The sequence below is a fragment of the Podarcis vaucheri genome (genome assembly GCF_965113315.1).
Source record: "Podarcis vaucheri genome assembly, chromosome: 3".
NCBI classification, from domain to species: Eukaryota; Metazoa; Chordata; class Lepidosauria; order Squamata; family Lacertidae; genus Podarcis; species Podarcis vaucheri.
In genome coordinates, this window is record NC_138761.1 from 27501904 (window position 1) to 27526405 (window position 24502).

Consider the following 24502-nt stretch of genomic DNA (forward strand, 5'->3'; position numbering starts at 1 on the left):
CAAAAGTTATTGGCAGCAGCTCTGTGGGGTTTTGAGAAGGGGTCTTCCCTAGCCCTCCTTGGAGATGGCAGAGATTGAACCCAGAGCCTTCTGCATGCAAAGCAGATGTTCTTCTGCTGAACTGCAGCTCCCTTCTTGCAATTTTGAGAGCAGTAAGAATAAAGTATTACAGTTGTCCCATGTTTTAATATTATGTAACTGTCATGTAACTCTGTTAAACCACAGAGCCTAGGATCTACCGATCAGAAGGCCGGCGGTTTGAATCCCCGCAATGGGGTGAGCTCCCATTGCTCGGTCCCTGCTCCTGCCAACCTAGCAGTTCGAAAGCACGTCAAAGTGCAAGTAGATAAATAGGTACCGCTCCGGCGGGAAGGTAAACGGTGTTTCTGTGCACTGCTCTGGTTCGCCACATGATTGGGAAGTTGTATACCGGCTCCCTCGGCCAATAAAGCGAGAGAGCGCCGTAACCCCAGAGTTGGTCATGACTGGACCTAATGGTCAGGGGTCCCTTTACCTTTTTTTAACTGTCTTTAATTATTTGATTACTGAAACGACAAACACAAAATGTTCTCTTAAATAGTGCATTAGATACAAGCCAAGTGTGTTAAATTTATTTCTTAATCACTTAGTCTGGGCCAAGGAAATAGATACAATTTTTAAAATAAAAAAACCCTACTGACCTATATTTTACATAACTTATTTTCAAACTATTTAATTTTTTGGTAACCAATTTAATTCAAACACAGACAGTATTATAATTGTTTATTTGCTCCTGAGAAATGCCCACCACTCCAGGAGAAGCAGCCTTTGAGGAGCACGTCATCCAAAGATGGCATGGCCTGCAAGATACAAAGTAAAGAAGCATAAAACAGAATCAGTAGGAGCCGACAACTTTCTTAGAACCATTTGGTGAAAGCAAGAGTAGCCAATGTGGTGCTGTCTAGATGTTGTGGACTACATGCTCCAACAGCCTCAGCCAATATAGCCAATGATCAGGGATGATGGGAGTTTTAGTCCACAACATCTGTAGGGCACCACCTTGGCTAACTTTTGAGTTAAATCAACAAGCTCTCTACAGATGTTCAAGAATTGGAATAAAGCAACATGTGAGGGAGAGCAGCCTGCCAGCTCCACCTTCCCCAACCCGTCAAACAGCTGGACAGCTACTCTCTGAAGTGGGAAGCTCCCAGCATGATGTAACCTGTACTGGTAAGAGCCATTGTGGTGTAGTGGTTAGAGTGCTGGTCTAGGACTTGGGAGACCAGGGTAAGCTGCTTTTCAGAAAATGCAAACTGAATCAACATTCTCCCCTATCCCAGCATTCTCTGGCCACTATGATTCAAAATTCACACTTCTACAAATGTTGTGATCTAGTTCTCCAACTAATTTAAAAAAAGAATTAGGTGAAAATGTGTATAAAAATGCATATGTGAAAAATTACACAAAAAGTTAGGAAAAGTTGCTTGCAAAAATGTGTAAAAACTGCAAACAGAAATATGCTTATTAGGAGAAAATTGCACTATATTGCTGCTGAATTTTCATGGATAATTTTTATTTATTTGTTCATGGAAGTTGCTGCAGAAATTTGGAGAACCAAATGTAAGTTTCAAAAGACTAGAAAGCAAAACTGACAAGAGGGATCTATCTCTAACCTTGAGAGAATTTTTCAGACCAAATTGTTTAACTCTACTTGAGTGTCCTTTCTCCCAGTCTTAAAAGTTAATCATGCACGGAACTGTGGGCCAGGCAAGATAAGGCAAAAAGCTAAATAAATAAGCGCTGCCTTTCTCCTCATTGTCTTGCAAGCAGCATCTAAAATAAATTCAGTGGTGATGATGTAACACCTGTTCTGCTGCTTCAGCCCATACTCAACATCAGTTTTCTGTTTTGTTTTACAAGGAATTAGTTGGTGGCTGAGTCAGTGATCAATCCCCAGGTCCTGTTTGCGGTAGCAAAGCTCAGCCATGAAATATGCCCACCCACTCTAAACAACAATGTCTCTTAGCTGATTGTCTTTTCCTTACTATTGAGCAATAATAAACAGTCTCCACATGGAGTGGGGGTGGGCAGATGGGCTAGGGAAATATGTCCTCAGAGGAATACGCTTCCTTGAACAGCCCCTAACCCCTCTTTGTCACTGTTTGTATATTCATTCTGGAAACGATGCCTTATGAGGAATGGCTAAGGGAGCTGGGCATGTTTAGCCTGGAGAAGAGGAGGTTAAGGGGTGATATGATAGCCATGTTCAAATATATAAAAGGATGTCACATAGAGGAGGGAGAAAGGTTGTTTTCTGCTGCTCCAGAGAAGCGGACACGGAGCAATGGATCCAAACTACAAGAAAGAATATTCCACCTAAACATTAGGAAGAACTTCCTGACAGTAAGAGCTGTTTGACAGTGGAATTTGCTGCCAAGGAGTGTGGTGGAGTCTCCTACTTTGGAGGTCTTTAAGCAGAGGCTTGACAACCATATGTCAGGAGTGCTCTGATGGTGTTTCCTGCTTGGCAGGGGGTTGGACTCGATGGCCCTTGTGGTCTCTTCCAACTCTATGATTCTATGATTCTATGATTCTACTCCCTTCTTCCAAAGGAAACCAAACCCAGGTAAGCACTGTGTGTACCCCTGAAAGTTTTCACCACTTTGGGGGAGTGAGGCAAGCATAACTCTACCACATAGGGAAGTAATGCAGGTGAATTGCACCTCAGGAGAAAGAAAGATAATGCCATACTTTTCAGCAGCTTCATGCTGGGTAAAGGAGAATGGAACAGAAGAGATGGGAGTTAAGAGCACAAGAGGCAGGATGGGCAGAGAGTGAGCAGTAGGCCCATTGCAAACTAAGGGGCTAACTCATGCACACAAATTTTTGCAAAGCACATGACATCAATCACATGAAAATGCTGTCCTTTATTATTTCCCCATTTAATCTGGAATTACTGTGAGCGCAGAAAACATAAGTAAAAAACAAATAAATCCCTTAGCACAGGAGGGAAATATGGGCTGGTATTTTGATGAGGACGTCACCATGCAGATGCTATGAAAAATTGCATCCATGTGCAGCACCTAATCCATGATAAACTGTTGTGCGAAACTGCCCCTCATTACTCCTCCAAAGTTGATGCATAGAGAGGGGTGGAATTACAGATTCGTACAGTTCAACATTTACTTGCAATGTAATATATTGTTATGTGTTTGTGGGTGACAGACCTTTTAATCCCTGTACCCTGTACACGTGACCCGGAAAAACTGTCTGCAGACAAACATCGGCTCCATCGGCCAGTAAAGCGAGATGAGCACCGCAACCCCAGAGTCGTTCGTGACTGGACTTAACTGTCAGGGGTCCTTTACCTTGTGAACTTTACCTCGGTCTAAGAATGGAATCCGAACAGTGAAAGGGCACTGAGAGGTCTCATTAGGGAAAGTGTGCCTCAGTTTAAGTACTGTTTTGGCTTAAGAACGGACCTCCAGAACGGATTAAGTTCGTAAACCGAGATACCGCCATATTAAAAACACAATAAAACATTAAACATTAAAACTTCCCTAAACAGGGCTGCCTTCAGATGTCTTCTAAAAGTCAGGTAGTTGTTTATTTCCTTGACATCTGATGGTACAGGGTGGGCGCCACTACAAGGAAGGACCCTCTGCCTGGTTCCCTGTAACCTCACTTCTCGCAGTGAGGGAACTGCCAGAAGGCCCTTGGAGCTGGACCTCAGTGTCTGGGCTGAACAATGGGGGTGGAGACACTCCTTCAGGTACACTGGGCCGAGACTATGTGCCAGACAGTAAATGGGTGGATCTCCACCCCAGGTTCTGGATGGCTAGCCAAAGACAACACCAGAGTTTCAGGAAGGGAGTTTCAGGATTGCAGTGGGCATGGTGTAAGCTGGAGGAAAGATAATTGCAGTTTGCAAGTGGCGCCAAGCTGGAGAAAGGTGGGAGTCAGAGCACAATGTGGGCTGACAGTTTGAATCTAAGACAGAATCCAAGGGAGAAACGGAACCCTCTTGTACTGTAATGCTGGAAGCCCCTCCATCATAGGATCAGGTTGTATAGATGTGTAAATAAGCCATATATCATAAAGACACCTCAGTCTCCGCTGTTCCTCATTGTCCAAAAGGAAAACAAACTTGGGGTAAAGAGTGCCTGGAACTCCCTGTAATCTCTGCTGTGGAGATTGGCAATATTGTGTGTCACAATATATTACAAATTAGCTTACTTTTTTCCGGGAAATGCCTCTTTTCTTTATTTTCAGGAAGGCCTGTTGTTATCCAGGAGGCCCTGTCACTGATGTACTCATGCTTCACTATTTTAAAAATCTCTGCCGAATTGCGGTTAGAAAAGGGATAATGTCTCCTCTGAGGCCTGAGCCAGGCCGTTTCGGACTTTCCTTCCAACCAGCATCCAGGGTCCCTCAACTTGTTATATTCAATCAAGAGGTTTTTCTCATCTTCGGCCATGTTGATCAACTGGAACTTCTCTTTATCCCGAGATGAAGTCCTGCTTTTAAAAGCAGAGCAAAAATATAAGCAAGCCTCGGTAACTTCAAATGCTTTTAGTCCATGTGAAAGCAGGACACCTTAGCCCTGCTCAGTTGCTATAGGGATGAAACCTAAGATACAGTTGTGCAACAGAAGATGGTACAATCGGCTCTCTCCCTCCGCCCCCATGCTGATCAGTACTACTGTTTCTGGGATCAAATAATAAGGACGCTTTAAAACAAGGATAAGAAACGTGTCCAGGGGCCACCTTCCCTTGGGTGCAACCTTCTGAGGGCCGCATGCTAGAGGTGGGTGGGACCAGAGGCAAAAAGTGGTTGGAGTGATGATATTCCCACACCCCTCTCTGTCTTCCGTTCAAGCAAGCAAGAGGCATTATCTGAGTTTCAGGTCCCATATCAGCCAGGCAAACACATTCAAGGAGAGTGCGCTTGTGGAAGGACAGACTCCCTAGGGCCAGACAGCCTAGCCAGTGATCAGGGACAATGGGAGTTGTAGTCCACAACATCTGTAGCGCACCCTGTTGGCTACCTTTGGGTTAAATCCATCATCTAATACGGAGGTTCCCAAACTTGTTTGCCCCTCCTTTTCAGAGAAAAAAAATACTCCCTAACTCAGTCTGATCTGCCCCAGGGACAGGGCTGGTGCCACAGCCTGCCTGCCATTGGCCAAATAGGCAAGCTGTAATCTACTTCCCAGGCCTGGGAAGCTGAAAAGGGTTCACCCAAGCCCAGGAAAACCCCTCACCTGCAGCACGACCACCAGATCCAGGGGAGGCATTGTCGCCATCCCGCAACAGTGCCCGACCTGGTAGTAAGCATTATTACACAACAAACGTGGTGTTGTTGTTTTTTGAAATTCTCTTCTTTATGCTTCTACTGCCTTCTTATTTTTATTCAATGCCCCCCAATTGCACCTGAGGCTACTAACTGCTCCCCTGGATCATTCTAACACCCCCCCCAGGGGGTGGCATCACCCAGTTTGGGAAACACAGATCTAATATGACAGGAATAAATAATTATTACAGATGATGCATCTAAGTTGTGAAATAGGCTAGAAATGAACTCTTTAAAAGAAGGTACTTGGCCATCCAACTCATGAAGAGGTGCTGGAAGTGCTCCTTGTTCGAAGCACCATTTGATTTATAGCTGATTTGCGATAGAAATGATAATTTGGATGCAGCCTAGGTCTCCAGAACAGCCTTTCCCAAGCTGGTGCCCTCTAGATGTTTTGGACTGCATTTCCCATCAGCCCTGCCAGCAAAGACAGTGGCCAAGAATGATGGGAAGTGTAGATCAAAACTGGGGAGGGTTGTTCTGGCAAACCACGGTCAGCATGCCAATCTTGATAAGGTCGTTGTTTCTTAGATTACCGTATTTTTCGTCCCATAGGACGCTCTGTCCCATAGGACGCACCTAGTTTCTTGGGGGGGAAATAAAGGAGAATTTCCCCCCCTTTATTTCCCCCCCAAAAGCAGGTCAGGGAAACCGAACCAGGTCGAGGAACAGCGGGATAGCGGCGCTGCGCCTCCCTGCTATCCCCTCAGTTTGTGGGGCTGGCCGATGTCTGCCTGGCGCGCGGGGCGCTCTGCTTCAGCGGGCCCCGCCCGCCAGGTGGCAGGCTGCTATCCGCAGCGTGGGGAGCCCTGCGGGGAACTCCTGCAGGGCTCCCCACGCTGCGGATGTCTGCCCAGCGCGAGGGGCGCTCTGCCTAGGCTGCGGATGTGTTCCCGAAGCACCAGGCGCTCTGCTTTCAGGGCGCCCGACGCTCCGGGAAGCAGGCTGCTATCCGCAGCCTAGACAGCCCTGTGGGAACTCCCGCAGGGCTGCCTAGGCTGCGGATGTGTTCCTGAAGCCTGGAGAGCGAGAGGGGTCGGTGTGCACCGACCGCTCTTGCTCTCCAAGCTTCAGCGAAAGCCTGCATTCGCCCCATAGGACGCACCCAGATTTCCTCTTCATTTTTGGAGGGGAAAAAGTGTGTCCTATAGGGTGAAAAATACGGTACATGTCTTGCCAAAAAGTACTCCTATATTCTTCCCAATATGCTGGAGCTAGAGGTGGAGGCCTCCTATACCAGCTCAATCTTTAAGCAACACATACCCTGCAGTGCTCTGATTTCCTAAGAGATTATTGAGTGGGACTGCCAACTTAGATCTCCTGATGGAAAAACAGGGACTGTTTAGAACTTCAGGAAGTTCCGTAGATGCTTAGCAACTGGCAATTCGAATAATCAGCTGTCGCCTTCTGTGCCAGCTTTTAAAAGCTTGCTGAAAACTTTTCTGTGCTGCCAGGCCTATGTAGGCAATTAAGAGCTCATCCCCCACAATGGCCTATTCATGTTTGTTTTTAATTTATTTTTGCTTTAAACTTATTTTTTATGTTATTGTTTGGTTTTATGTTTTCATATTATTGTAAGCAGCTGTGATATATTTTTATAATACAGTGGTATATAAATATTTATAAACAAATCATGACTAAATTAGCAATAAGGCTTCCCTTTGCTTGTCCAACCTTGTTGTCTTAAATTTTTTTTGGCAAGGAAGAGGTCTTTGTAGTTGCTGTAAAGCCTAGATCTTGCACAAAAGAGTGTGAGGTTTCTCTGAACCTAAGTGATACAGTATACTGTACAATAAAACAAGGACAAACTGGATAAGATACTATTTTACCTTCCAACTCTCTGCATAGTATCCCCTCTAGTGCAACATGTAGGTTTAGAAGAATGATTTAGATCAGGCATGAGTGGCATAAGTTGTGTATCTTGTGCACTGAACCATTTGGGTTCAGGAGACCTTAGGGGCTGCCTGAGTCCTTATAGATCAGCTCAATCGCAGAGATCATCTGGAGGAGGACTGTTATTCCCCCCACCATGTTACAGAGGCATGACTGGCTTCAGTTTAGTGTCGCTGGTCCTGTGCTGTAAAACATACTACCAGCAGATATTCAGCAGACATCCTCACTTTTGAACATCTCTTGAAGACGTTTTATGCCCAAAGCCCTTTGCAGTTTAACATCTTACTGAGTACCCAGTCCTCTTAACGATGGTTTTGTACATTTTTGACGGGTTTTTTTTAATATTACTGCCCTGATATTTCATAATATTTCATGTAGAAGGGTTAGAGACACCCCCTACCCTCAAATGCCTGAGCCGTGATCTTAAGCAAGGGTGCTTCTAGCCAAGAGAAGAAAAAGCCAGAAAATGCAATCACAGATCTCTCGCATCACGTTTAACCCGTCCTTTCTGAACCTATGTTTCCCTGCACCTAAAATGACACACTACCTACAGAACCGTTTTCTGTCTCTTTCCTCCATCCACCCATCCTGGAAAAACAACAACAGTGCACTGCAAATGCACATCTCACACAGTACCTACCCCATTGCAATACAAAAACAATGAGTCATCATCTCTGTGGACACTTTAATTTAGTTTTTGTTTTTGTATCCGTCTTACTGCACCCTCTGATTTCCAGGAGCTGCCCGGGTGTCTCTCTAGCATCCTCCTTTTCTCACTACATGCAAGGCACGAAAGGGTGCGCGGAAAATGGCAAGGGTGGGTGCGTGGGGGAAGAAACCTCTCTTGCGCCGGACGAGGGCCTGAGAAAGGAGAGGATCCCAGCAACCCCCCGCGGGGAGGGGTCAGTAGAGAGCTCCACGTGGCCCCCAGTGACATGGAAGAGGCGCACAAGCCTCGGACGGATGGAGAGATGGGCTAAGCCCCGCCCCCTTTCCCCGAGCCCGGCCGTCCCATTGGCTGCGGAAGCGGCTCCGGCGTATCTGCCGAGGGGGTCGAGCGCCGTGTGCGCATGCGGGAGCCGGCCGCGAGTTGCTAGAGGGGCGGAAAGCGTTGCGGAGCGAGGGTGGGCGCCGCGTCCGTTGCTGAGCCCTCCTGGCCCTTCCGTGCTGCGGGGCGGGGTGGCAGCGGCGGCGGGGGAAAGGCGAGAGGCCCCCCGGGACAGAAGAGGGCTGGCTGGGTGGGGAAGGACCTGGGCGAAGGAGCCAGCGAGTGTGCTGGGCAGGGACGGGTGCGCGCTCGTGCAAATCCTCTTTTGTGTCGGAGGCTGGGAAGGGGAGCGAACCTGAGGCAGGACAGGTGGCGGGTAGGCGACCTTGACGTGTGAGGCGGGGGGGGGGCGTCAGTAGAGGCAATAAAAGGGGCTAGTCCCTTGGAGGACGGGGACTAATCCTGCCTGTGCCTGGGATAGGAGTGTGTGTGGGGGTGTTTTGTGGGCAGTATCTGTGCATCAAAGGATTGTGGGTGTGAGTCTGGGGCAGAGGATAGGAGTTTTGGGGCTGTATCTTTATTTTGGGGTGAATCTGTGGGGCAAAAGATAGGAGAGTGTGTTTTGGGGGGTCTGGGGCAAAGGATAGGAGTTTGGGGAGGTGTATCTGTTTTGTGTGGGTGGGTGGGTCAAAGGATAGGAAAGTGTGTTTTGGGGGTGTGAGTCTCGGGCAAAGGAGTTTTGGGGGTGTATCTGTGGGGCAAAAGATAGGAGAGTGTGTTTTGGGAGTGTGAGTCTGGGGCAAAGGATAGGAGTTTGGGGAGGTGTATCTGTTTTGTGTGGGTGGGTGGGTCAAAGGATAGGAAAGTGTGTTTTGGGGGTGTGAGTCTCGGGCAAAGGAGTTTTGGGGGTGTATCTGTGGGGCAAAAGATAGGAGAGTGTGTTTTGGGGGTGTGTGACTGAGGGGAGGGGCTTTCTGGGTGGGCAAGGGGAGGCCTCCAGTAGATCACCTGTGTGTGACCTGTGGGTGTGTTCAGGGAAGCCGGCTTGAAGGAAACAGACCCAGGCTTGAGGATGGGTGGGGATGGTGCTGACATGTCAGAGGCAGGGGAAGGCGGAGAGGAGGGAGAGGGTGGGGAGATTGTGGAGGTAGCCTTGATGCCTCCCCTGCACCAGAACGGGTGCCTCCCTGGCGGGGAGACACAAAGGAGCAGCAGCTCAGCACCTCTGGTGTCAGTGAGCGATGTGGAGGTTGGAAGAGCCGTTGCATCCGAGGAGCACCCTGAGGCAGAAGCCATGCTCCCTGCTTCCACATCGGAAGTGAAGCTTATCCCTCGGCTGTCCAAGCGCAGGCTGGTAGTGCTGGTCATCTTCAGCTTGTACTCGCTGGTGAACGCCTTCCAGTGGATCCAGTACAGTATACTGACCAGTGTCTTCACCCGTTACTACAACGTCTCCAACTCTCAAATAGACTGGCTGTCCATGGCCTATATGGTGACGTACATCCCCCTCATCTTCCCTGCCACTTGGCTGCTGGACACTCGGGGGCTTCGCATCACTGCCTTGCTGGGATCTGGACTCAACTGCCTGGGTGCCTGGATTAAGTGTACCAGCGTCCAACCAAACCTGTATGCGGTCACGTTAGTGGCTCAGATTGTGTGCTCCATAGCCCAGGTTTTTATTCTGGGGTTGCCCTCCCGCATTGCCTCTGTCTGGTTCGGGCCCAAGGAAGTGTCCACTGCTTGTGCTGTAGCTGTTCTGGGCAACCAGGTAAGAGGATGTAGAATGGAAGATGCTGGTGACAGGGGTGTGTCAGGGAGGGATGCTCAACGGGAGAATATCTGGAGAAATAATGCATTTCTAAGGGAGGAGGGAATCTTGAATGGAAAGGGCTAGAATTTTTGTGATGAGGGTGGGGTGGGAAGGCCTAGCAGTGTGTTTTGTTTGTGCCATGTACAGTGGTACTTCGGGTTACATACGTTTCAGGTTACAGACTCCGCTAACCCAAAAATAGTACCTTGGGTTAAGAACTTTGCTTCAGGATGAGAACAGAAATCGTGAAGCAGCAGCGCAGTGGCAGCAGGAGGCCCCATTAGCTAAAGTGGTGCTTCAGGTTAAGAACAGACCTCCGGGACAAATTAAGTACTTAACCCAAGGTACCACTGTAGTTAGTTGCAGGTTGATGACAAGCAAAGCCCTGTCTGTAGTGGTGTGTCAAAGCAGCTTCGTCCATGGAGAATGATGTTTCAATATACTTGTAACTTAAAACATTTCTCCATGAGCTGTGAAAGACTTTGAAACTAAAGGCAGTAGCGGTCTCATTTCCATTAGTCTGCCTACCACCCCAATAATGGTATCCTGTGCAGCTTAATGTAGAACTGTTCTGAATTATACAAAAGATAAAACATTGTAAAAGCAGACAACAGCTTTACAATTTTAAAAGGGTGTTGACTACAAAGCTTCCATGTTTGCCTGTAGCATTTCTGAACTAAAGGCACGAAGTATCTAATGCTTTTTTTGCAGTTAAACCATGTGCTTCAATTAATTCTGCTGACAGAGAATGGTAAAGAAATTCAGCTGTACACTTCCAGTGATTGCAGTATCAATAAAATAGAGACGCTGGTATATTTCAAGATAAGAAATTTCAGCCAATGCCTTGATTGTCACCAATATTCAGAGAGAGGCAGCACCTTACAGAAATGCTAATATAGGATAGCACTATATGAAACATACCAATAGAATTGGGATCGCACAATTTCTCTGTTACTACTGATAAATGCCTTGCATTTTAATTCAATAATGATGCACTATTTAAACACTGTAAGTGTAAATAAATCCACCAGGACCTGTTCCCCTTCAGGTTAATGAAGGAACACTTTGGTTTCAAACATGCTTTACTTGCAGTTATATGCATGTTTCAATTACCAAACCTCATTTAGGTTGCTTTTTCTTTACAGCTGGGCACAGCAATCGGCTTCTTATTGCCACCAGTTTTAGTTCCAAACACACCTGATGACATGGACCTCATGGGACATAACATCCGCATTATGTTCTATGGTACGGCAGCCGTATCCACATTCCTTTTTATACTAGCAGCAGTGGGTAAGTAAAACATATCTGTAAGCAGTTTTGTAAAAGCTGAAGAAAGCTTTCAAACAAAGCAAATCCAAGTCAGTCAAAGGCTATATAAATATCATAGATGAGGCGCAGAGTTGTCAACTTTTCCCTTTTCTTGTGAGGGGAATCCTATTTGGAATAAGGGAATTTCCCTTTAAAAAAGGGAAACGTTGACAGCTATGATAGGCTATGTTTGACAAAACATTCCAATCCATTAAAAAAATGTTTAAATTGGAAAACAGTTAAAATAGCAAGAGAGTAAATATTTTCACAGTACATAAAAAATACTGTTTGGAATGCTTTTTGCCTAGTTACGAAATTATTACCTGATTCCATTAACCACCACCCCGCTCCCCCGCCCCTTCTAAAACACATTCCTATAAGTTTTGCCTTCATGGCTATAGCTGCTTCACCAATTTCCTTTCTAGGGTTACCTGCAGATAAAAAAGTGTAGCTTGATTTATCTTTTTCGATTAACTCCGGGAATAGGAATGGAGAAAATTCCAAAGTTTATGCTGGGCTGCCGTGAAACAGTCCTACCGGTCAATTCATTTCGTACCAGGTATTTGAAAGTATCTGCAGTGAGAATCTTGCCAGCTTCTACTTTGAAAGCCAGCAACCTGGTTGCATTTCCTTTTTGGGGGGTGCGTCTCTCAGAAATAGGGCATAGATAAAGGGGATATTCAGACAGAAGGAGCTTGAACTGAAGAGGAATAGAAGCAAGTAAATCAAAGCTCTGCTTGAAAGAGTACAAGTTCATTGCGGTAGTTAGAAATGAGAACTGGGGGAAACGGATAAAATGTTACACCAGCTGAGAGCCTGGAGCAACATCTTAGCAACTTCAATAGGAAAAAAAGTATACACTTTGGATGCAATGAAAATAAACAGTTGCACTACTTGACAGCGAAGGAAATCAGGAGAAGAAGCGTAAAGAACAGATTGAACTTGAATCAAAGAACTTCTGCTAGTTGGGAAAACACTTAAAGCATCGTCTCTCAGATAAGTGTGTGTGTGTGTGTGCGTGTGCGCGCGCGCAGGTAGATCAGTTTTCCGGAACCTGGTGCCCCCTATACTGGACTACCAATCCTGTCATGCTTAACCATTGCTCATGCTGGCTGGGGCTGATGGGAGTTGTAGTCCAACAACATCTCGAGGGGGCCAGGTTGGGAAAGGCCAGATTAGATAAATGATGGGAACGGTACACCCTGTGACCTCACCCTCATCTCATGATTTGCATGGTGCTAATTAATATTTTGAATAACAATAGCTGGTTTGCAAAACTTTTATGTCTGTGTCACCTTCTTCCTAGTGTTTAAGGAAAAACCTAAATATCCCCCAAGTCAGTCTCAGGCTGTTCTTCTGGATGTCTCGCCTGATAATTACTCCTACAAGCAATCAATGATCAACCTGTTCAGAAATGTTCCTTTTATTCTTTTGTTGATCAGTTATGGTGAGTATTTTAAGCATCTTTTTTTCATGTGTCTTGTATAACATAGTTGCGTAATGCCACCCCCCCACGTACCTTACTACAGATTCATATATTAGGAGGTAAATATTTATGCTACTATGTACTATTTCATTTTAAAATAAATCAATAAAATCTAACCATTATCAATTTTAAATGATAAAAATGGGTGACAAGAAGCAGGTGACAATATAACAATATAGTTTATTCAGTTGTTCAAAAATGATTTTCTTCATTTAAAATTTTTCTGTACAATCAGTTCCATTTAGAGTCTGTTAATATTGCTGAATACTTAGGTAGTATCTGATATTTTCATTAACTATTCCAAAAATGTTTTAGTAGATTCACACATCTTTTAAAAAACTTTTGTAAAGTCCACACCACATGTATACAAATATATTTAGCCTACATGTGGCAGCAAAGATTTATTGTTCAATATAAAATTCTTCTTTGAAAGTTCAGTAGAACTTGAAAGTTCAGTAGAACTGTGTCATTCTTACTTTAAACTGGTATTTTTTTTTCACTTTTCATGTACTCAAATAAAGCTTACATGTCTAATCAGATTATGTCCTTATACAGATTAATTAACTATGCTATGTTTGTAATAAACTAAAACAATATGAAGTGATAGAGCTGTTTTTTTTAGCCTTCAGATACCAATGATTCAAGTTTTCTCCTTTTAAAAAATAAAAATTAATTTTGCTTGATTTAATTTCAGTAACCATACCAGTACTTTAAACAGTCTTATTTCTCATTGCAGGAATTATGACTGGGGCATTTTATTCAGTCTCAACTCTACTAAACCAAATGATAATAACTCACTATGAGGCAAGTTTCTCTAGAATGTCTGTTGATTAATTTATTCTCTTAAAGAATTTCATGTCATGCTTGTTTCAGTTATCACTGTCAAATTAGGGTTGAGAGGGTCATTTTGCTCAGGGCTGGAACAGATCTGACCTAAGAAATTGGTGATTATATGTGTGTGTCATGCCTTGATGCAGTTTCCTGGCTGCAAACTAAGGGATAGTGCAATAGCACATATGAAGAAAGGGTAGAATCTCTGTGATATTCGTAGCCACAAAAGAGGGGATTGAGGTTCTTGGGGAAGTCTTAAAGAGTAACAAGTAGTTCATCTTCTGGCCTCTGAGAGCATCTCCCAAATCCGCTGCAATTTTAAATACTTGAGTAGAACCTGCTTGTTCCTTTTGTGATTTTTTTGTTCTGCGGGAGGCAGTGGAAGACAGGAGTGCCTGGCGTGCTCTGGTCCATGGGGTCATGAAGAGTCGGACACGACTAAACGACTAAACAACAACAACAATATATGGGGAGGGGGACCATTCCACTGCTTTTTCAAATTAAACCATTAAACACATTTTAAAATCACTGTGCTTATAAGCAAGTAGCCTGAGTTTAATGCTGTCATGGGATCTGTTAGAATCGGAAGCAATCGAAAACTTTAAAATGACAAAGTGAAAACTATGGTTGTGCAGTACGCTGGCAGGCTGCCTCCTGCTACCAACATTTATTTCACTGATTTGAGTACATTGAAATGTCTTTATAGCCTGGATTAACCCATCTGTGAAAAGCTCTAGCACAGGCTTCCTCAACCTCGGACCTCCAGATGCTTTTGGCCTACGACTCCCATGATCCCTAGTTAGCAGGATCAGTGGTCAGGGATGATGGGAATTGTAGTCTCAAAAACATCTGGAGGGCCGAAGGTTGGGGAAGCCTGCTCTAGCAATTATTTTTTACACTTAGCTACAGCAGCGATGTTTACTTAAATTTTGGCTTTTCTAATAAGTTTGTATGCACATATTTACTGTAGTAAAGTGGGTGCCGCTTATAGATACTTACACAACAATGTTATTCCAAGGGAGAAGAAGTGAATGCAGGAAGGATTGGCCTGACTCTTGTGGTAGCTGGAATGGTGGGTTCAGTTATTTGTGGCTTGTGGCTGGATTACACCAAAACATACAAGTAAGTGTGCGAGTGGGAAACCATAGAATAAGGCTTAAAGGTAAAGGGACCCCTGACCATTAGGTCCAGTCATGGCCGACTCTGGGGTTGCGGCGCTCATCTTGCTTTCCTGGCCGACATACAGCTTCCGGGTCATGTGGCCAGCATGACTAAGCCGCTTCTAGCGAAGCAGAGCAGCGCACGGAAACGCCATTTACCTTCCCGCTGGAGCGGTACCTATTTATCTACTTGCACTTTGACGTGCTTTCAAACTGCTAGGTTGGCAGGAGCAGGGACCGAACAACGGGAGCTCACCCTGATGCGGGGATTCAAACCGCCGACCTTCTGATTTTAAAAAAACACTTCCGATAGTAGCTAAAACCCTTGCTGGTTAATATACTGCCGACCTTCTGATTGGCAAGTCCTAGGCTCTGTGGTTTAACCCACAGTGCCACCCACGTCCCTAGAATAAGGCTTACTTTACCATAATTATGGGGTGAATGGTATGGATTTAGTTATTTTGGAACTTACTGAATTTTGGAGCTTGAACTGATGCTGATCTTAAGTTGGCCTACATCTGGTAGCTGCTGCGTTTTTATTCCTTCATGACTTAACATGTTTTAAATACACGTGGGCTGGGATTTTTGTTTCATTTTTTTACAAAAATAAAATATCTAGTGCTGTCTTCACCAAAGTAAATGGATGCTACAAAAGCTATCTGGAACTTCCCACCATTAGAGAAGGGGAAATTAGTAAATAACCCGCCTCCCCATTACTTTTTGAGGCCTTCCCTCATATCTCCCTGTTGTTTCAGTGGTGGGCGGCAGCTTTGTGAGAAAGCCTGTGGTTGAAGTGTGGTCCAGAGAATGGTAAAGAGAATATTAAGTGAACTATTTCAGATTCCTATGGGCCCCCTATCTTGTTTACTGAATTATTTGCCGGGAACTAACGATGATGTTAAATGATAAGGAAAGGTGTACTGAAGCAATAAATAAGCGGAATTCAGTAACTCAACATATAAAGGAAGCTTGGAATGTCAGGAAGTAGGGTAGATTATGTGCTGCAGGACAATTTTAAGCTTTGAATAACGGCATGCAAGTTAACTTTTAAGGTACAAAAATATTTTTTACTTACCGCAACCCAAGCTGATCAACATTTGCATGCCGTCTTGTGGTCAATGTATTTTTGGTGTGACTTGTAGCTAACACTTTTTCTCTATTAAGCTTCTTTTTTGTATGGTTTAAATATCATAAATTTCATGCTAATAATCTAAAGTGTGTCAGCACCTTCCAAGAGGGACTTGCCAGACTCCCTTCAGATATATATATATATATATATATATATATATATATATATATATATCACATTACTGCCCTATACCTGGAGATCTTAGTGTGGTTCACAGAAAAGATCACAGTGTATAAAATCAAAATAAGAACAATAACCCAATAACACCCCCTGAAAAAGAGCCACATTTTAAAAGGGTATAGGACAGGCATAAGCAAATTCGGCCCTCCAGATGTTTTGGGACTACAACTCCCATCATCCCTGACCACTGGTCCTGCTCAGGATGATGGGAGCTGTAGTCCCAAAACATTTGGAGGGCCAAGTTTGCCTATGCCTGGTATAGGGTGTCAATCAGGTCAACCAAAGGCTGATTACAAAGGAACATTTTTGCCTGGTGCCTAAAAGTGTATAATGAAGGTGCCAGGTGAACTTCCCTGGGGAGAGCATTCCACAGATAGGGAGCCACTGCAGAGAAGGCCTGTTCTCCTGTTGCCACCCTCAGGGCCTCTTGAGGAAGAGGCACATGAAGGAGGGCCTCAGAAGGTGATCTCAGGATAGGTTCAAGTGACAGGTTAAGAGAGCTGTTTGAGATGGCATGCATTTCTATAGATAATCAGTTGTCCCTAGGCCCTGCCTAACTATACTGCATTCCTGCATTGCTAATATTATTGGTGTTTATTGTGGTTTTTATATTGTCTGTATCCTGAGAGATGGGAAGGTATGTTAAAAATATTTTGACCAAGTGGCATAAGACTGCGACAGCCTGTCCTGGGACAAAGCAGGGAAGTGACAGGTTGTCACTGAAATGTATTGCTGTGCCTGTGTGTTTGAACTGCAAAGTAGCTTGGTTTAAACTGTAGCAAAAAGAATAATACTGATGCGATCTGAACTTGACAGCATTGTGTTTTCTTCTTACTCTGTTTACAGGCAGACTACATTAGTTGTGTACATCCTCTCATTTGTTGGGATGGTTGTATTTACATTCACCTTGGACTGTGGACACCTCGTTGTTGTGTTTGTGACTGGCGGAGTGCTAGGGTATGGATCCACAGATTAATAGAATGCACTGATGTATTATAATGCAGGTTAAATTAAATCTCTTAGGTGTTATTGATCTAAGCCATGCAGTGGACTTAAGTTACTTAAACCACCTGATTTCACTGGGTTTAATAACTTTTTGTTTAAAAGAGTTGCGAGCTTTCCGGTGCCCATATGTATTTCCTGTGGATTAAAAATAGCTGTTTTTCACACATGATCTTCATAACAACTGTTGCTCATTTGAACTTTGGGTTTCTATGGCAGCTTCTTCATGACTGGTTACCTCCCCCTTGGCTTTGAATTTGCTGTGGAAATTACATACCCTGAATCAGAAGGCACCTCCTCAGGGCTTCTGAATGCTTCAGCCCAGGTAACAACGGGATGCTTTGTAAACTAATCTGCTCCAATAATTAATGCTCTGTTTTGAGTTCTGGTAGCTCTCTGTTTTGTAATCGGGCGTGATAGACCTACTTATGCAGAACCTTATGGATGCACGATGCAGTGGCTAGTATTTAAAGTGCTTTCAAAACTTGCGGCATCTTCCCTAAAAGGCAGTATCAGGCTCAGTGGTGCACCGAGTCTGCAGTATTCCTGCTGAAAACATTGCGTGTTGCATGAGCACAGTATGGTGGCATTTAGAAACGCTAATGAATGAAAGCAGTGGAAGGTGCCTTATACCGAATGAGATCATTGGTTCACCTCACCCAGTGTTGTCCACACTGACTGGCGGCAGAATTTCAGGCAAGGGATATTTCCATTGCTATCTTGTGATGGCAGGGATTGAATATCGTACCTTCCACTTGGCAAAGAAGAAGCTCTGCCACCGACTTGCAGCCCTCCCCCATTTTATTCTAGCTTCCCTGTCCTCATGTCCCTGCCTTTTCAACTTGGGAGTGCAAGCTGGCTGTTTACTTAGCAAGCCACCTTCCCACTGGGATTGTGGGAGGATTGTAGAGTGCCCCCCCACCTTGCTCAGTTGCACGGATCTGCAGAGATGGGAGAAGCGCTGGGCTCCCTTTTCTACAGGGAGACTATTCCATGCTCATCTCTGAGATTGGTGGGTAAATCAACAAATGTGGAATGGAAGAAAACACAATTGACAAAGATCAGTGGACAGCTAATGTGGTACATAATTGATAGTATAGCTAGTATGTATACCATATTTTTCGCTCTATAAGACACACTTTTACCCTCCTAAAAAGTAAAGGGAAATCTGTGTGCGTCTTATGGAGCAAATGCAGACGGGAGGCTCTGCTTAGCGCTATCTTTAAAGAGTCGCACACACACTCTGTGCACGGCTATCCCATAAGCCAGGACAGCGCAGCGATCCTGCTCGCTGTCCTGGCTCCTGGCTTAGTCGCGTGCAGCCTCTTCTGGGCAGGGGGAGCCTTCCTCCTGCTGCCCGGGAGAGGCTGCACATGGCTATCCCATATGCCAGAACAGCAAGAGGCTATCCCAGAAGCCAGATCCCTCTTGCTGTTCTGGCTTCTGGGATTCAGATTTTTCTTTCTTTCTTGTTTTCCTCCTCCAAAAACTAGGTGTGTCATATGAGGTGTGTCTTATGGTCTGGTGCGTCTTATAAAGCAAAAAATACGGCACATTGTCTCTAAATAGCATACTTAGAGAATGCAGAAGTGAAACTCTCTAGCCCAGGTGGTGCAGTGGGCCAGTGCATCTGACTGTTAACCAGAAGCTTGGTGATTTGAGCCCAGCAAGGGTTGGCTGTGGGCAGGATTCCTGCATTTGAGCAGGTTGGACTACATGACCCTTGGGGGTACCGTCCAACTTTACAATTCTGTGATTCTATGAAATTCATTTCTGGCAGGCTCTTTTGCTGAGAAGGCTCCTACCTCAGCTTTCATAAAATCAATAACAGGCAAGGCAGGCAGCCCTTGCCTTTAGGCTTACACTCTAAAAGACACAACCTAACAAGCAATACAGTGGTACCTCTGGTTGCGACCGGGATCCGTTCCAGAGCCCCGTTCACAACATGAGCAGAATGTAACCCGTGTGTCTGTTTGTGCGCGGGAATGCGATTCGCCGCTTCTGCACACGCGCGTGACGTCATTTTGAGCGTCTGCACATGCGCAAGCGGCAAAACCCGGAAGTAACCCTTTCCGGTACTTCCAGGTCGCTGCAGGACGCAACCTGAAAAGATTTAACCTAAAGCAAATGTAACAAGAGGTATGGCTGTAAGTGAAAAGGAAAGAAAGGCAAACTAGGGCACCAGTTTGTAGGAATACAAAATTCTTACAGCAACCAGCTCATGTGAAGAAAAGTGAAGAAAAATTTAGCTCGTCTCTCAGCAGAGCTGATGACCTTGCCCTGTTTCCTATCTCTCCCTCTGCTGCAACACAACCACTGTGAACAAACACCATGCAAGTTTTAATTGTGATAGCATTGTAGTGAAGATACTGTTTATCAAGAAACAATCTGAAATTCCTTCTTATGGTCTGTTTACAGATATTTGGGATTATCTTTACACTGATTCAAGGAAAGCTCACAACAGATTACAATCCCCGTGCAGGAAACATCTTCCTCTTCGTATGGATGTTTATAGGTATCATTTTAACAGGTAACGAGTTGGCTTTCTTTCTCAAATTAGGGTATAAATGTATTTTCTTCTTACTGGAATAGTATGCAGTCCATCCCAAAGGCCTGATTCCTTCATATTTTATTTCTGTTTTATTAATTTGAAACATTTCTATCCTGACTTTCTATTAAAAATACCCAAAACGTCTCACAACAATAACAACATGAACAACAATGTATCATAAAAGCAGCCATATGATAAAGTAAGATGGATGAAAATAATTAAGTCCTCAAAAGCAGGGGAATATCAATAAAAGTGATAAAAAAACAGCTGGTTGCCTGGCTTTATCTACTTTAAAAGAGGAAAAATGAGGTGAGGAGGAAGTGGCCTGTGGGTAGCTTGCTTTTTTTAAAAAAGAGCTAGTTAGATTTAAGAGCGGGATGTGAGTAAAGAAAGCTTATTAGGATTACTGGCTGCCATCCAAACTATTGTGACATTTGTGACAACAAAGAAAACTAAATCTTCCATTGTCTGATAGCAGTAGAACCCTGCACTAAGAAGTAAAATGTGAGCAAGGTTATTAAATAGTTGAATGAGCAAGACCGCTGCAAGAGCATGAAGGCTCAGGAAGCAGTGAAACTTAATCCTGATTTAAACATGTCCAGCATGGTCAACTGGAAATAAACCTCATTAAACACAGTACATTTAAGTGTATATGCTTAGGGTTGCTGTGTAAGTTGAATGCATCTTCTGTTCATTCAACAAATGGGCATTTTGGTCTTTGTGTTTCTACAGTTTGGATCTAGACCAGGCATAGGCAACCTTCGACCCTCCAGATGTTTTGGCCTACAACTCCCATGATCCCTAGCTAACAGGACCAGTGGTCAGGGATGATGGGAATTGTAGTTCAAAACATCTGGAGGGCTGAAGGTTGCCTATGCTTGATCTAGACTCCCCATTATAGGCTAGCGGTTCATAATTATTTGGGTGTGTATACATTGGTAGATCAATTTAGCTAGGTGGAAATTAGTAATATGCAATATTAGTTTTTAATATCAAAGATAACAATATGTTTAGGGAAGTTTTTAATGACTGATGTTTTAATGTGTTTTTTATCTTTTGTTGGAAGCCGCCCGGAGTGGCTGGGGAATCCAGCCAGATGGGTGGGGTAGAAATAATAAATTATTATTATATAAATTATATGTTCCAGCTCCTCCTCTTCCTGCCTGCAGCACATTAAACATGACATTATTATTATTTTTTAAATGAAAGCTGAAGTTTTCAGAGTGCTGAGTCCTGCACCATTGTCAAATTTGACCTTCGTCAACATTTGATAAATGTGTTTCAGCATCCAGGGCTGTTAACTGCTGCATGTTTCAGCCTGGAACCTGTGTGAAAATCACTGTTGTAGACTGAGAAACAACAGCTAGGAATAAGGCAGGTATCATGTGGTCTGCAGAACAATCATGATGCAAAATCTTTTGCTGCAAAATCAATAGTCTCATCGCACCTTAAAGACCAACAGAATTTATCCTGCAAAAATATGCACTGCAGTGAATGTGCTGGTATTCATATGCTTCTTTTCTTTCCTCCTTTTAGCTTTAATCAAATCAGATTTGCGAAGGCACAATGTGAATTCAGGGATAAGTGTTGACATTAAATCTGTAAGTAGTTTTAATCTTTTAATTTGCTGGCATAATCGACCACTAATACCTGGCATTCGGCATTAGACTGTTGAACACAATGTCATTAGAGTTCTGGCTGCTTTGAGTAGCAGATTTCAAGTTCAGCTTGCCATTATTTAAAAGAGCTTTGTAGTTGTAGTCCCCCCCCACACCCCAAATGACAATTTTTTATTAGTTTTCAATTACAGTCCAACAATAGCCTCGTTATAACAATTCCAATTTATAATACAACTATTAATACCAATCATTCAAATACTGAATTATATAATTTAGTTAAAGTGGCTCTCCCATGTGCCAGATTGGATGGTTTGATTATTTTCTTTTTTTCTGTGTTCCAAAATCTTAATTCGTTTCAATTACATTCCGGTCATAATAATAATCCCTTATACAACAACTGCAATATTAATAACTTCTATTTGTGTTGACACATTGAATGATTTATAAAACTGCAAGTGAGGAACTCAAACTATATCCTTGTTCTTCCTGTGCGTGGCAATTATTCTGTCCGTGGTGTTTCTGACACTGGTAGCTTATTGTCACAAGTTACTCAGAGGCAGCAAGGAGTAGTGGCACTTCTTTCTTAATGGCCATGCTTTGATCCACCTACAAAAGAGAGAGCTGCATGGACTCGTCTCAGTAATATCTTAATCAAAGGAAAATGGTCACCTGTAAAGTAATCAAAAGATCATAGAACACTGCACACAAAACAAGCAATCCAATAGCCTATCCCAAATCAGCTACAAGCCACGTAAAGTTAGAGAACTCTCAAACTTATTCAGTGAGAAAGCTCAAAAATATAAGGCGCTTCTGTCTTTGTGGGCTCACTTTGATACCCATTATCACCAGCTGAACCAGATACTAGAATTAATAATGCTGGTTTTAGGAGTTGGAATAATTAGTGGCCCAATGAATTGCTTTTTCCTTATATCTCCATTCTTCAGAATTCGTAAGCCCCCCTACTCATATTCTGCTCAAGCTAGTTTCACTATTGATTCCTAAAATTACGATTATTGTAGCCTCAGAGCCCAGGCAACCCTGTCAAGAATGGATTGAATCAGCCATCAATTTTATTTTTTCTCACAGATGTCAGTTGACGGTCCTACAGAAGATGAACTGAGTAAAACCGCATCGAAAAGCCAGTCTGAATTAAACATTTAGGATGGAAGAAAGAAGTGCCAGATACTCATAATTTTCACGTTAGACCAAGCAGAAGCAGCCTGACAGATAGAGAACAAGAACTGTCTCGAAGTAACGTCTTTGCAGTCATGATCATGCAGTGCTGCTTATCTATGAACTCGAGATACACATACACTCTGCTGAAGGCATGTGTTAATTTTATGGCGACTTATTTATAGTGGGATTCTTAACTTTTATTTATTTATTAGTTGTGCAGTTTTAAGATCTCCAATCTGCCATTCCTTTGTGGAAGCTGTGCAGTTTCAGCAGAGACAGAAAAACTGCAATCATAAACATACTGTGGGATAAGCACCTTTGAACAAATGCAACAGGTCTTACTTCCAAGTTAGTATGCATAGTACTGTAATGTAAAATAGGGATGGAGAAACTGTTGCACTTCAACTTCCATTGTCCCTGGCCAGTGGTCATACTGCCTAGGGCTACTGGGAGTTGGAGTCCAATGTCATGGGGGGGGGGGAAACAGGTCCTGATCTTTGCTGCAAAGGAACTTGAGTACTGTGGCAAGTACGAATAAGTTCTAATTAAAAGCTGCACAACTAATTAATCCACACATCTTTTATATGAAGGTGTGCTCTTCAGATTAGCATGAATTAAAGGAGCATTTTAAAACTTTTTTTATTGTAAATATATTGGAAATTTTAATCCGCCACTTCTATAGGTGGCATTTCCTCCAACACAACATGCAGTATACTTAATTCAGATTTTGAATGTGTTATACTGTAGTTTCTGTTCGCCATTTCTGTTGGCCTTGAAAGGATTATAGTTTATGAAACCTCTTGTGTTTAAATACAGATGTGGGAGCTTCATAAGCTCATACTTTCTGGAATTTTTTTTTCTTTTTTGAGAGTCTGGATTTCTGAGCTACAAAACCAGATCCTCATCTGTCCAGATTTTTTCCCTTTGCATTTTGAAAATGCAGCTGTGTTTTTCTTAATGTTTGAATGGTGAGAAAAAGCATTGCCAGACCATACAAAGGCACGTACTTGCAGCCATTCTTCATTTGTGTGTCTGTATGTTTGTTAGTGAAAAGTAATGGGCAAATAAAAGTATTGCAAGAGCACAAATCGAATGTTTATCTACTGCTTCACCTGCTTAGAGTCGTGTGCAGGTTTATAATATTGTGCCTTTTCCTGCTGAATCATGTAGCAAATGAATCAGGCCTCAGATTTGTGCTTTATGCCCTCTTGTGAAGCTAAGGAAAAACTTGAAAGTACATATTCAGCCTCTGCCGCTTGCTGATTTGGTGGAAATTTTTGTCTGTCCATTGGAGAAATATTTTGTCTGTTAAATGTTCTTCCTTCATGTCACTTGAATACAACTTGCCTGGTAGTAAATGATGGTTACCTTTTTAGATCTCTCTCTGCTTTAAACGAAGGAGGAAAGTGAAAAGATGAGTCACAGTGATTCAGCATGCTAAATGATTCTTCAGCTTTTCAGCATTTCACAACATTTCTAGACTCCTTTACTGCTTCTGCTCTCAAATACCTTTGTCACATGACACATACCAACATGCAGGTATTATCTATAGCTGTAATTCCACATGCTGCAGAAATGCATAAATTAAAAAATTCCCCCCATAGGTTTGTTATGCCATTTAAAATATTCTGTTTGCCCAAGCATATTGGCTTGGCAGGTGGAATGATATCCCCTCCTCCCACATACTGTTTCCAACCCCACACAGCCAACTTTTTCTGGTTGGGAGGTGTTTCCATTCTGCTGTTCATTAAGTGAATTCCACCCTAAATCTAGGGTGGTTGGTTTTTTTGAAGGAAACATTCTTCTTCTGCCATCTCTTCCCTTGGAACATCTTTCATAAGAGAGATAGCTTTAATAATAATAATAATGATAATAATTTATTATTTGTACCCCGCCCATCTGGCTGGGTTTCCCCAGCCACTCTGGACGGCTTCTAAAGAAACCAAAAAAACACTAAAATATCATACATTAAAAACTTCCCTGAACAAGCTAAGCTTGTTATATAAATTTAAAATGGCCAGTTTTTGACACCCCCCCC

At 43.4% G+C, this 24502-nt stretch overlaps 1 protein-coding gene across 2 annotated transcripts; it reads left to right on the forward strand.

The window, feature by feature from the left end:
* Positions 1-8648: 8648 nt before the first annotated feature.
* Positions 8649-23552, forward strand: FLVCR1 (FLVCR choline and heme transporter 1). Of its 2 annotated transcripts, none has more exons than XM_082217657.1 (11): positions 8649-8841; positions 9000-9980; positions 11168-11312; positions 12637-12777; positions 13553-13624; positions 14670-14769; positions 16963-17073; positions 17338-17443; positions 19537-19648; positions 21206-21270; positions 22375-23552. In XM_082217657.1, the coding sequence occupies exons 2-11, from the start codon at positions 9285-9287 to the stop codon at positions 22447-22449; spliced, it is 1623 nt and encodes a 540-aa protein (XP_082073783.1). In that variant the 5' UTR covers positions 8649-8841; positions 9000-9284; the 3' UTR covers positions 22450-23552. The 2 variants fall into 2 exon arrangements, with proteins under 2 accessions (XP_082073783.1, XP_082073784.1); XM_082217658.1 differs by having other exon boundaries at positions 8649-8829; positions 8985-9980.
* The last annotated feature ends 950 nt before the right edge of the window (positions 23553-24502 follow it).